General features: G+C 37.1%; 1 protein-coding gene across 3 annotated transcripts in view; it reads right to left on the bottom strand.

Annotated features, from left to right (window-relative positions):
- Nucleotides 1-7,254: 7,254 nt before the first annotated feature.
- Nucleotides 7,255-14,824, bottom strand: part of ZMAT1 (zinc finger matrin-type 1) — a 37,925-nt gene continuing 30,355 nt past the window's right edge. For all 3 annotated transcript variants that reach the window (XM_044235516.1, XM_044235515.1, XM_044235514.1), the window contains 2 exons: nucleotides 10,874-10,973; nucleotides 7,255-9,600 (listed from right to left, as the gene is read on the bottom strand). In XM_044235516.1, coding sequence (XP_044091451.1) covers nucleotides 8,286-9,600; nucleotides 10,874-10,973 — 1,415 coding nt within the window. In that variant the 3' untranslated portion in view covers nucleotides 7,255-8,285. The remainder of the gene's footprint in view (nucleotides 9,601-10,873; nucleotides 10,974-14,824) is intronic.

Genomic DNA, 14,824 nt, shown 5'->3' with positions numbered 1-14,824 from the left:
ATCAATGAGGTAGAAACCAGAGATACAGTAGAACATATCAATGAAACTAGAAGCTGGTTTTTTGAAAGAATCAATAAGATCAATAAAGCCACACTAATCCAAAAGAAAGGAGAGAAATCCCAAATTCATAAAATTATGAATGAAAAGGGAGAGATCACAACTAACACCAAGGAAGCAGAAACAATCATCAGAAGTTATTACAAACAGTTATATGCCAATAAGCTAAGCAACCTTGATGAAATGGATGCATTCCTGGAAAACTGTAAACTCCCAAAATTGAACCAGGAAGAAATCGACAACCTGAATAGACCGATATCTAGTAACGAGATTGAAGCAGTGATCAAAAACCTCCCCAAAAACAAGAGCCCAGGACCTGACGGATTCCCTGGGGAATTCTACCAAACTGCCAAAGAAGAAATAACACCTATTCTCCTGAAGCTGTTTCAAAAAATTGAAGCAGAAGGAAAACTTCCAGACTCTATCTATGAAGCCAGCATTACCCTGATCTCCAAACCAGGCAAAGACCCTACCAAAGAGGAGAATTTCAGACCAATATCACTGATGAATATGGATGCTAAGATTCTCAACAAGATCCTAGCAAACAGGATCCAACAGCCCATTAAAAAGATTATCCACCATGATCAGTTGGGATTCGTCCCTGGGCTACAAGGATGGTTCAACATTTGCAAATCAATCAGTGTGCTAGAACAAATTAATAAGCAAAGAGAGAAGAACCACATGGACCTCTCAATTGATGCAGAAAAAGCATTTGACAAAATCCAGCATCCGTTCCTGATTTAAATGCTTCAAAATCTAGGGATAGAGGGAATATTCCTGAACTTCATCAAATCTATCTATGAAAGACACTCAGCAAATATCATCCTCAATGGAAAAAAGCTTGAAGCCTCCCCTTTGAGATCAGGAACACGACAAGGATGCCCACTCTCACCACTCTTGTTCAACATAGTATTAGAAGTCCTAGCAACAGCAATCAGACAACAAAGAGAAATAAAAGGTATCCAAATTGGTAATGAAGAAGTCAAACTCTCTCTCTTTGCAGATGACATGATTCTTTTTATGGAAAACCCAAAAGACTCCACCCTCAAACTACTAGAACTCATACAGCAATTCAGCAACGTGGCAGGATACAAAGTCATTGTGCAGAAATCAGTGGCTTTCTTATACACTAACAATGAAAATACAGAAAGGGAAATTAGAGAATCGATTCCATTTACTATAGAACCAAGAACCATTAAATACCTGGGAATAAACCTAACCAAAGAGGTGAAGGATCTGTACTTGAGGAACTATAGAACACTCATGAAAGAAATTGAAGAAGACACAAAAAGATAGAAGACCATTCCATGCTCTTGGATCGGAAGAATAAACATTGTTAAAATGTCTATACTGCCTAGAGCAATATATACTTTTAATGCCATTTCAATCAAAATATCACCAGTATTCTCATCAGTAGACATCAGGGAGATTCAAATTAAAACCATATTGAGATATCACCTTACACCAGTTAGAATGGCCAAAATTAGCAAGACAGGAAATAACGTGTTGGAGAGGATGTGGAGAAAGGGGAACCCTCTTACACTGTTGGTGGGAATGCAAATTGGTGCAGCCTCTTTGGAGAACAGTGTGGAGATTCCTCAAGAAATTAAAAATAGAACTTCCCTATCACCCTGCAATTGCAGTACTGGGTATTTACCCCAAAGATACAGATGTAGTGAATAGAGGGGCCATCTGTATCCCAATGTTTATAGCACAATGGCCACGGTCGCCAAACTGTGGAAGGAACCAAGATGCCCTTCAAGGGACGAATGGATAAGGAAAATGTGGTCCATATACACTATGGAGTAGTATGCCTCCATCAGAAAGGATGAATATCCAACTTTTTTTTAAAATTTTATTTATTTGACAGAGAGAGATCACAAGCAGGCAGAGAGGCAGGCAGAGAGAGAGGAGGAAGCAGGCTCCCCGCTGAGCAGAGAGCCCGATGCGGGCCTCGATCCCAGGACCCTGAGATCATGACCTGAGCCGAAGGCAGTGGCTTAACCCACTGAGCCACCCAGGCGCCCTGAATACCCAACTTTTGTATCAACATGGACAGGACTGGAAGAGATTATGCTGAGTGAAATAAGTCAAGCAGAGAGAGTCAATTATCATATGGTTTTACTTATTTGTGGAGCATAACAAATAGCACGGAGTACATGGGGAGTTAGGAGAAGGGAGTTGGGGGAAATTGGAAGGGGAGGTGAACCATGAGAGACTATGGACTCTGAAAAACAATCTGAGGGGTTTGAAGTGGCGGGGGGGGTGGGAGGTTGGGGTACCAGGTGGTGCGTATTATAGAGGGCACGGCTTGCATGGAGCACTGGGTGTGGTGAAAAAATAATGAATAATGTTTTTCTGAAAATAAATAAATTTGAAAAAAAATTCCATTATATTTGAAGTTCAGATTAGTGGTGAAATTTTGTTTTAGTGCATTTGTGTCCCAAATACTGCATTGGACATATTTATACTCAAAAATAGCTCTTTTTTTGAAATTCAAATTTAACTGGGCAATCTGTTTATTTTCTGGCAATATTAGAATTGGTCCACCTTTTCAAGATAGAAGACCCATGGGAGATGTGACTTCAAGATAGAGCTGGAAATCCCTTTATATGCTATCAGATGTCTTCGGACTTTAATATTTTGCTTTAAATTGGTAATTAATTGGGATGCCTGGGTGGCTCAGTTGGTTAAGCAGCTGCCTTTGGCTCAGGTCATGATCCCAGCATCCTGGGATCGAGTCCACATCGGGCTCCTTGCTCCGCAGGGAGCCTGCTTCTCCCTCTGACTCTGCCTTCCACTCTGTCTGCCTGTGCTCGCTCTCGCTTGCTCTCTCTCTCTGACAAATAAATAAATAAAAAAATAAATTGGTAATTAATTCTCTAAGCCTTTCATTTTCTCTCTCCAATACGTGAATGTCACTCAGCAAGAGCCAGTGGATTCTATATAATTGCTGTTTGCCCCAATCCTCTCAACTGCTTGTATATTTGCACATACCTTCCTTTTCACTAGTATACCTGGTGAAAATTTTAACAATTGTACGGCTGTAGCACACCGTGGACTACTTTCTACCAGTATTTTACCAACTGCCATGATTGACAGGATCCTCACTTCCTGCTCCGCAAATCCCATTTTTGGAGTCTGTTTCCTAGGACTATTCCTGATACCACCTGTCTTAGGTAAGGTTTTGGGGGGGAAATAATGATGAAACAGAGATTTTGTAGATAGTTTATAGGGGCATGTTCAAAAGAACAACGCTGTGAGGTAGTAAGGGAAGCAGGATTAGCAGAGAAATTGAACTATGGTATAATTACAACAAAGGTTTTGTCTGATCCCATGGGGAGTTCTGGAACTAAGATGGCCTTTAGAGGTGCCCAAATTTGAAACAGGAGATCTTGGCCTTTGTATACATCTACATTATCTCACTAAAGGATGCAGGTTGTCCCCAGGAGAGGGCATGATCTTAAGACACTGTTCCCTTCAGACAAGGGCAATTCCCTAAAAGTTGGGGAAATGAGTGTCTTTGTCCTGAGATGGTGGGACAGAGGGCAGGGGTGATTTGGGGCAGCACAAACACAGTTCCATTGCAACAAATTTGTCTCCTATTGGCAGTCCTTTATTTGTTCTATCAATCTATATACTTTTCAAAGACTTGCCTTTATTTTCCCTTTTCTATTCTTTATTTCCCTATCTTTAACATAGTGTCTCTTCTCTCTTGTATTCTTGGCAGTTTAATTTCCAATTGGTTTTACATTTATTTACTTAGTTCTGTCAGGTTTTGTTTTACATCTTTCTGTTATCTATTTCTGGGTTCTATTTCTGAATTTATGTTCTGTATCAAAGATCATGAACGTTTTCTTTATTTCAGCTCATTTTAAAACACTGGGTTAGGTTAGTTTTCATTTAATTTGTGTCTGCATTTTTCTGGTGTGTTCATTTTCTACTAGATCTGGCTTTCTAAGTTGCTACTCTTACCTTCAGAAGTTTATTTTGCTGTTCATAATACTTCCTGGGATCTTCTTTCTCTGGATTCTTTCCCTATCCACTACTATTTGAATTTTCCTTTCTCCTTACCCACGGCATTTCTGTCTTGTTCCATTTGATTTCTGAAACTAGCAGTTTTCTTTTTGTGTGTGGGTTTGTTCTGTAGGAAATACTATGATGAATAGTTCTGAAATCCTTATGGGCCTAGTTCACCACAACACTCCTTGATCTCTCACTGATTCTATGTAGCTTTTCCCACTCATCTGTAATTCAGAACCTCTGATGGCTTCTTTGAATGTTTCAGTTGCTCTCAAACCTACTTTTCTAGTTTGATCAAGAGATTATATCTCAGTTTGGAGTGGTGGCAGTGACAATGAAGAGAATTGAACATCAAGAGAGATATTTTGGTGATATGATAAAGGAGAACTGTTTACAGACTAATGTAAAAGTGAAGAGGTTTTCAAAAATAGTTTTTGGCTTGAACAATCGGACAGTTTTACAGAAATGGGGGAAACCGAGAGGCGAATGGTTGGTAATGGCAGAAGGAGGCACTTGGTGTAGCTACCTATATTGTTTGAAGTACCTATTAGATAGCCAAGTGGATGTAGCAAAGAAATGACTTTGAACCGAGAGGAAAAGTTTTGCTTAGGTATCACCTCCTTTGGGAAGTCTTTCCTGAATGCCCACTTTCCATTCCATTAAGCTTGTTACCTAACCACAGCATCCTTCAGCGCTCATATTGTAGACTTCATCAAATTTATACTGCAATTTCCTATTTATTGGTCCATTTACCCTGTTAGAGTGCTCTTTGTGGAATAGAACCTATGCTTTTCACTTTTTCCCCCAGGTTCCTTCCTGGCTCAGTGCTGACAGCTCTTATAATTTCTTTAAGACTTGCATATGACAAGACGGTCAGTTCCATTTTTCCCCTAAAGCTGCAATTTTTGAAAACTATTTTCCAAATTCAGCCCAAATTTGCCCCCCCCCATCTTCTATTGAGTATATACCTATGAAGCTAGGTGTTATTAATTTACTTGTGTGAACACTATTTGTCTTACATAAGTGATCTTATGTCTAGATGAGCACATTAGTCTTTCAAACTAAGCATGTAATAAAAATCTCAACATTTTCACATGTAATATCTTAAAACTATGCCCCCTGAAATATATTTTTGTATTGTCTTCTACAGCCAAAAGCATTAATAGTAACACTACTAAATTTCATCTTGCTAGAGTCAGCCTCAACTCCAGAAGTAGAGATGATTTTGGGACCTGCATATATATTTAAATATCTTGATTTATATTGTCACCTCCCAGTGCTGAGAGGCAGAAGTTAAGAGCAGAACAAATTTGCCAAAGTCAGGCTCCAGGTCTTTGTCCCGAGCTTCAACCAGAAAATACTTTTTAGTTAATAGAAAACTAATTTTATGATAGAGTTAACATAAAGGTTTTTTTTTTTTAGATTTTATTTGACAGAGAGGGAGCATGACCGAGCACACAAGTAGGGGAAGCAGCAGGCAGAGGGAGAGGGAGAAGCAGGCTCTCCACTGAGCAGGGAGCCCAATCCCAGAACCCTGGGATCATGACCTGAGCCAAAGGCAGAGGTCCAACGACTGAGCCACCCAGGTGCCCCTAAACTTTATTTTTGTCAAAACGGTTTTTGTCCTAGAAATTTTCTTAACCAATTTCTAGAGCAAGTCCCTGGTAACTTTCCCAAGAATGTAGTCAACAGCACACACTTTTCCCTCTCCAAACTTGCCACCCCACATAATTTAAATGATTTTAATGTTAAAATTTTGTATGATTTACACAATGTTGATGAAATTGTGTGCTGCTAATTTTAATAAATCATTGATCTATTTAAGTTATTTGGAAAAGATCATAGCAATTTGGTGTCTTAGTGAATATTCTGATGATGTATAGTTTTGAATTTCTACCCTCCACCCTTCCATAAAAAATGGGACTTCTGCAAAATAATTCACCAATTCTAAAAATGCTTACAATTCAATAATCTTGTCTTGCGTTTTCTGTGGAAAAGAGCTGCATTTTTTTGCCAAATTCAGAAAAAGATCTTGCCATTCGTGTAGCTAATTCACAGTCTATTTGCTAATTCACAGTCTATTTGCTCTACTGTTGTTCTTTCCCCTCTCCTTTCACCACTATACCAGATGTGTTAAAAAGAGAACCAGGTGGTGGGTATTAGAGAGGACACGGATTGCATGGAGCACTGGGTGTGGTGCAAAAATAATGAATACTGTTATGCTGAAAAAAAATTAAAAAAAAAAGAGAAGTAGTAGTGTAGCACCAAATAATCTTATACCAACCAAAGTCTTGTGGAAGAAAAGTTAATTTGAGAGCTATCTAACTCCCTTTCAGACTATACCAACCTGGTATAAACCCAATCAATCATATTATGCTTTGGCTCACATTTACCATTTCAACAAAATCTCAAGGAAAAAGGACTATTAAACGTGTTGCCTACATGCAGATACATTACCATCTAAATTTATTTACCTTTTTGATAAGATTAACACATCAAGGGAATACTATAGCCTATTTTTCCTATTCCTGATGACTCCATGTTGGATTCTGATAATATTCCCATAAAGTCACATGGCAACTTGATGGTACAACTGAGACCAGAATCCTGGGATTTTGACTCCCAGTATTACTCTTTCTACTGTACCATGGTTATGTTCAATATTTACAGGAGGTGCCAATCATAAAAGAAGGGAGCACCAGTGTAAAAAAAAAATCAAGATGAAACAATTTAAAGGTAATGTACTCTCACAGCCCTCTCCCACTTGGGAAATTATTCCTTCTTCAGTTTCAAGTTATTTAGTTGGTCGAATTTTTTAACTTAAAACTGAACTCAAGTCTGCTTCTACTAAGCAAGATGTGAAATAAATGAAATTATTACAATCTCACATTGTGATCTCGTAAGAGGTGCAAATTGCATAACTGTTTCTCCTCTCATTCCCCAAATAAAATCATCTTTGGCTGGCAAATGATTGGTTATGCAAAACAATATGTAGAAATTAAAACACTTTATTATAATATAAACATTTGCAGAATATAGACTGATTTTGTATCAGTACTTTTTGAGAGCTTTTTAAAACTATATATCATCTAAACTTACTATAGACTTCCATTTTCACTTTCAGATTTAGAAAATACAAAAATACACTGCAAATTATATTTAACAAAAAAAAATCGGTCTAAGTCGCTTCATACATTTTTCTTGAAGAAAACCAAGAAACAAATAGACACACAACAACAACAATAAAGTATCAACAACCCACTAACACAAACCTAAACAAGGAATGGATTCTGTAATGCCTGGTAGTTCTCTCATTTAAAATAAATTATCTCCCATGGGTAAATAATTCACCACCACAGCAATTTGATGAACAGAAGTAGGGACAACGTCATTAAACAAAATTACATTATATGTAAGAAACGTAATTTTTCTTTTAAGAAAATGAGGAAAAGTACCTTGAGGACAAGGCAAATTGAATACTTTTACTTCACTTGGCTTTTGTTAGAGGTTAAAGTTAACTGTTCACTTAGGAAAATTCAAATAACAATTTCATGAAACCAAGCTCTTCAACTTATTTCTTCAACTCAACCTTAAGGGAAAAAACTAAAAACAGTTCAAAATCCAAGAGCAGACTCATCCCAAAGCACCATCTTTCTTCAACAGGTATCCTTTTCTTTTCTGTTCTTGTGTTGGTATGTTGTTCTTTCTCAGAGGCTAGGTTTATGCTTGTTTCTTCTTTCAATTCATTTCCAGTTTTTACACCCTGCCCCCAAACTAAGCTTTCCTGAATTGACAATGACCATATTCACCTCTTCTCTTCTTCATTGGATGTTTTTGTTTTTTTGTCTAAATCCATTTTCTAAACTGATTCCTTCAATTCATCCTTAGGCAAATAAAATGAAATGTTCAAATTCTTAAAACAGACTCCTCCCAAAACACTGACTCTGGTCTTTTCTTCAACAGGCTTCCTTTTCTCTTGTTCTTGTTGTGCTTTTATGTTTTTCTTATGTTCTTTCTCAGAGGGTAGGTTTAAGCTTGTTTCTTCTTTCAATTCAATTCCAATTTACACACACAAAAACGAAGCTTTCCTAAACTGATACTGACTGTATCCACTGCTCCTTCTCTTTACTAGATGTTCCTGTTTGTCTAAATCCATATTCTTAGATATTTCTTCAATTAATCTTTGGGTAAACAAAACTAAAAGCTCAAAATCCAAGAATAGATTCATCCCAAAGCATTTCCTCTTCTGTCTTTTCTTCAACAGATTTCTTTTTCTCTTTCTTGTGCTTACGTTCTTCTTTCTCCGTAGGTACACCATGGCTTTTTTTTTTTTTTCGATGTTTAAGCTTTCCTGAACTGACACTGACTTTATCTCCCTCTCTTTTCCTTTGTCGGATGCTCTTTTCCTTGTCTAGATCAGTATCCCCACAACTCTTTTTCCTTTTATGCTTGGACTGCTCTTTCTCTGGCCTTTCTTCGCCTTCCTCCAGGTGCCTTCTTCTCTTCTGATGTCTCCGTTTATGACCTGCTTGATGGTCACTGGTACTGTTTTCTGAAGAGAGGTGCTTGTAAACTTCAGATTCTACACTGTATGGGCCAGAGTTATTTTCTTGCTGACTAAGGCTAAGGGGTACTGGTTTTTCTGAGAAATAGTCTCTGATGGGCTGACAAGAGGTCATGGAGTCTAGTCTTTGTTTGCTGTCATTAGTTGGCAAGTAATGAGGTAACTGGTTTTCTACTGCTTGTGAAATACTGTATGATCCTGTATAGGTCTGGGAAGCCTCCAATGGGAGTTTTTGCTCAAACATTCTATGTTTGGAATCAACCATTTCTTTGTACTTACGGGTTTCTGTAGAACTATCACTAATCTTTCTAAAACAAGTCTTTGGCTCTAATCCTCTGGCTTTCTGCACTTTGATGTAATCTTCAAGTTCATCTTGGAAAGAATCGTAAGTCCTCTTTGAATGAGCTGGTAACCGGTGATATAACTGGCTTTCTACTGGTGAAATATTATATGGCTGTTGGTAGGTCTGAGAAGTCTCAAGTGAAAATCTTGGCTCAAACATTCTTTGTCTGGGTCCAGAATCAACTTCTCTGTACCTACGGGTTTCCACAGAGTTCTCTCTTTTCTTTCTGAAACAAATCTTTGGATCTAGTCCTCTGGCTTTCTGCACTTTGATGTAATCTTCTAGTTCATCTTGGAAAGAGTCATAGGTCTTCTTTGAATGAGCTGGTGAACAATGAGGTAACTGGTTTTCTCCTGTTTGTGAAATATTATATGATCCTGGGTATGTGCGGAAAGACTCACATGGGAGTCTTTGTTCAAACATTCTATGTCTGGATCTGGAATCAACTAATTCCCTATACCCACGGGTTTCCAAAGAACCCCTTTCCATCTTTCTGAAACAAGTCTTGGATTCCAGTCCTCTGGCTTTCTGCACTTGGATGTAATCTGCACATTCATCTTGGGAAGAGTCTCGTGTCTTCGAATTCTTCACTGGATTGGTAACAATGGATTCTCTGCAAAGAAGACAGCAGAAAGTTCTTGTTACTAGGTTATTTTATTCTGAATATTTTCTTTGCTTTCAAAAAGATTAGTTTGGAAAAACAAAAACAACAAAAGCCCAAGCAAATTTTTAAAAACCTACTGCAATATAAAAGCTATAAATCATCACTTTTTACACCAAAAAGAAGCAGCAAGCAGGGACAGTCAAGATACTTCCCATGTACCTCACGATTTTTTACACACAAAAAATGTTCAGGGCTGAGATAAAAGGGAAGATGGGTACAAAGATGTAGACATAGCTGCTACTGTCTTAGTACTTAAAATGTAAGGCATGTTGGGATATGTGGAAAAGGGTCAATAATATTTAATGCCCCCAAATGGTCTGATCTGAATGTCACATTGTTTTAGAAGTTTTAATTAGCTTCGTGTATAGATCTACAAATATAGTGGCTATTTATTCTGGAACTCTGAGATTTAAAAAAAAGAGTCTAAATGAAGATTAATCAGACAATTTAGCTCCCAAGTATTCAGACTCAAAGTAGAAATATTTTCTACGAGGATAAAATAATGTAACAGAAACACTATGGTTTGATTTTTAAAGCAACAAACAAAAAATACAATAGTTAAGTGCCCCTCTGTCCTGCTACTTGACTTATCCAATCCCTAATTGTCCACTTAATCCTCTCCTTAAAACAATCAAATAGAATGGAATAAATATTTATTGAGCTCCTATTATATGTCAGGCCAGGCACCTTACAAATATTTTTAACATTTCTTTTTTTAAATTTTTTTTAAATTTTTAACATTTCATTACAGCCACTTCATATTGGAGCTGTTGAAAGTCATATGCTTGTTAGAAACGCAGATCTGATATTCCAATCCAGATCTGTCCAACAGCAAGACCTTTGTTCTTAACCACTGTACCTTGCTAGAAGGATGATGTGAAACTAAGCAACCTTCCAAGACTTATTTGAGTTTGTATGGCTCAATGAGAATGATCCTTTAGCATTTCTCCAGAAAAGGACAATGCTGTCTAGTTAGCAGGGGTGCCAATTACCCAGCTCTGCCAGTATACTATCATGGCTAGGAAAGTCCCTAGGGGATTTAAATACCATCACTTTTAGCAGTATCAAATACTATCACCTACAAATGCCATCACCTATAGCAGTATCCACTCATAGGGAAATGAATGCCTAGAAAGTTTGTAAAATACATGCAAGGGTACTTGACAGAAGCTCTGCTCTTTGTTGTCACAGGAGCATTTTGGTAAAAAAAAAAAATACTTACTTAATTTGGTGTTCGCTTCCTTGCATATGGGACCGGAACATTTCTAAAGATGTAAAGGTGATATTACAAATATGACAAACGTAGGTTCTCATACTAAATGCTGAAAAAATAGAGAGTCCAAGTTAAGCAGGTCAATGTGGACACAATTAGAATCACAGAACTGGACAGGAATTTACTGAGATTATCTACTGAACTTTCCCAATTTGAAGGTAAGGTCCAGAGAGGTCAAATGACTTGGTCAAAGTCAAAGAGCCAGTTAGTAATAGAGATAACCTCTCGGTGCTCATACTTCTTAATTTAGAGCCCAGAATTCTTTACACTACATCACATTGCTTCTCTAGGCTTGGACTCTTTCTTAAGAAACTGCTATCTGCCTGCCTATTGTTTCTACATCAAAGTGCAGCAGGCACTTCAAATTTAGTATGCCCAATCTCTTAATCCCTTAACCAACCTTTCTGCTTGCTCCTAATTCTTTTTCTGCCCAAGAAAAACCTGAAAGGTCCCAAAAGATTAAACAAAAGCAAATTTTTACTCTCTTACCTGAAATCACTGTAGTGCATTAGTTTATCGAAAGTAATTTCCACAGACAGATTTTAGAAAGGAGAGAGGTTCAGTGAGCCCCACTCTCAGGATAAAAGCTGAAAGCAAGATTCTAAAACAAAACTACTAGTTACCACTTCAAAAGAGTCAAGAACTATAGCTATACCAGCTACCTTTCTATTCTGCTTCTTAGGTAGAATTGAAAGCAGGGGATAAATTAATCTTTATTTTCTTAACTTCATTATTCTTCCACTTCCTCTTTGGCCAGAAGTAGCAAATTAATAAATTTCATAAGCTAAAGATGAAATAATCCCACCCTAAAGAAGAGGCAACAAATTGGTGGCTGCAGTAATTTTAGGGTCATGAGAGGTCATCTTTTAAATCAAAGAGCAATTTAATCATCCAAAGGATGCTAAATTAATTATTATCAAGTATACTGGCTTTGTCCAAGCAAAGATCATTCATAGAAACAAGAGAATATTGTCAAGGGGAAAGAAATACAATAATTTGGAAGAACACAAGGGGTCTGCTTACAATTGACAGATACTCTAGTGGGCCCAGGAGAACTCAGCAGGTTATGCCAAAGACTGAATGAATGACTCCTCATAACTATCCTCTCTGCCAGTGCTCTGATTTCATGCTCACCAAGTCACTTACAGATTTAATTTGGTTTCCCATATTATTTGATCCTAAAAAAGGGATACCTGGGTAATAGATCCAAGTTTTAAAAACCTTGAGGACTGAAAAAATATTTATCTCCTCCTACCATAAATCAATACCAGAATGACAGTGTATTAACTTAAATGACAGTGTTTCCCAGACTTCTCTGCTAAGAATTACTTGGAGTATTACTTAAATATAGACCCCCAGTTCCCTCCCCTGGAGAACATGATACACTGTCTCTATGAGAGGGAATTTGTATTTTAACAATAGCTCAGGTAATTATTCTTAGAGAATGTGTGGGAAATACACTAAGGGAATGCCTTTCTTGTTCTTTGATTATTTATCAGTGTTTGCCAAGTTTGTTTGTGGTCCAGTCAGTTCCTGATTTGAGGTTTATCTCCCGTGAAGATGCTGGACTTCCTGCAAAGCCAAGGTCTAAAGCCAGGACTATGCACGCTCACAACAAACTTTTCAAAAAATTATTTATCCTTATTTAACAAGTGCAAAAATTAACATTCAGATTTGCTTGGCCAACACCATACATTTTGAGAGCACTGAAATTATGCAAGATAAGCAGGAATCCTGATTTCCTCTAGGTTAGTGGTTCTCAATGCTAGCTACATATTAGGACCATGTGGAAACCTAAAAATATTCATGTTACAGCTCCACATCAGACCGTTTAAATCAGAATCTCTAGGAGTGGGACCAGGCTTTCTTACTTTTTGAAAGCGTTCTTAGATGATTTTTTTATACAGCCATTGAGCACCACTGCCCTAATATTGAGCCAGTGATCTTCATTATGATTATAAACTCAGGTTAGATTTTAGGGGTTTTACATATTTGTTTAGTGCTTATAAAGTATACAGCATACATAATATTCTCCTCAGTTCCTCTTTTTTTTTTTTACAAATTATATCAGAAGATTATAATATAGGTAATATATGGGTTTAGAGAACCTGCAGGTCACATATAAAAGGTCTAGAGGCAGTTCTGGAACTCTGCGGTCTGATTACTATAACCTTAGCTCTTGTCTTTTTCATATACTGATATTCTTTATCTTTTTCTAGATATAGACATCTCAGAAAATAATATATAAAAATGGTGTAAACACTTTCTATGAAGATATGAAGCCTATTTATTGGCTCCAAGATCAAAATTCCTGGTCTAATCCTTCTGTAACCTGCCTCCATTATGTTTATCTTTTCCTTTTTTAATTGAAATATAATTAATATATAGTGTTACATTAGTTCCAGGTAAACAATACAATGATTCAACAATTTTATACATTACTTAATGCTCACCAAGGTAAATATACTCTAAATCTCTTTAATCTATTCTATTTCTTATACTTTCTGTTCTTCCATCTTGGTCTGCTCCTTGTCCCTATCCAGCTCTTCTGCCCTCAACTCTGCTAGGATTCCTTATTTCTGACTTCATTCAGAAACTCAAGCTTCTTCAAATCTCATACCTTTCAGAATTTCCCATAACCAAACACCTGTGGTGCCCATTTATCTCCTAATCACAGATCTATCTTATAACTCCCCAGACTGAGAACTTTGTTTTCAAAGCACAGATTGGGGAAGTACGTATCTTTATAGTTTACTGTTGTGGTTCTCAATCTTAGCTCTATATCCTAATCAATTAGGGAGTTAAAAAAACAGAAAACAAAACACTAATGTGTAGGTCCTAGGGATTCTAATTTAATTGATTTGTGGGATGGCCTGAGCATTGAGATTTCTAAAAGTTCCTTGCATAATTCTAACATGTAGTCAAGGTGAGAACCATTGGTCTAATAGCTTAAATGGAAAATAACCAATAGAGAGCCTCATATAAAGAAAAGTACAGCTTAATGTGAATTTACTTTATGAAGAAAAGTAGAAAAAGTCTAATTTACCTGTTTTTAAATTACAACAGGAGAACAAACATTTCAAAAAAGGGTAACATTTGTTAAGCACCTATTCTGTGATGGGTACTGTGCTGTTTCATTTCATCCTTTGAAAATCCTGTGAAGCAGCCTTATTTTCACTTTACACCTGAGGAATCTGAGGTACAACTGGGTAAGTGACTTCAAACATATCTCTCAATCTATGTTTATCCTTCTATATGACACTGCCTTTCAATAAACAATTAGCAAATAATGAAAAAAACTGTACTTATTACCATATAAAGTGCTAAGATGGATATTGCAGGATAAAATATAATCTTTTGTCTAAGGAGGCTAACTCATTTAAGGGGCTATAATTAGCACAACTCTCAATGAACAGTGAAATCTATGAGGAATCAGAGGAGGGGGAGAATATCAGCAGCCAGACAAGTGAGGGAATTTATGATGGATGTGGGAGGATAAGAAGGATTTGAATTATAAGGAAGGCAGATAAGGGCATTACATCTGATACTGAAAACAGTATCAGATATGGGAGAGACAGAAATGAGCATGATGTGTTGACTTCAAATAATCTGTTCAAAAAACACTAAGCACCTATGTAGCACCAAACATCATGCTAGATTCTACGGGTACAAGATGAATAAAATGGGCAGGTTGCTCACAAATGCAAGTGAGAAACATATAAATAAAGGATTTCAATCTCATCTGGTAAAAGGTAAGAGGTATGCTTAGGGGGTATGGGAGCTCAAAGAAGCAGAGGCACTTAGCACAGTATGGGGATCTGAAGAAGGCTACTGGAAGAGATATGCCTCAGTTAACTTGGAAGGATGAACAATAGTTATCTTGTTGAAAAGAGTTGAGAA

This window comes from Neovison vison, chromosome X (assembly GCF_020171115.1).
Source record: "Neovison vison isolate M4711 chromosome X, ASM_NN_V1, whole genome shotgun sequence".
In the NCBI taxonomy this organism is placed as follows: Eukaryota; Metazoa; Chordata; class Mammalia; order Carnivora; family Mustelidae; genus Neogale; species Neogale vison.
Note: the sequence above shows the minus strand (reverse complement) of the source record. Positions and strands in the feature narration are given on the sequence as shown.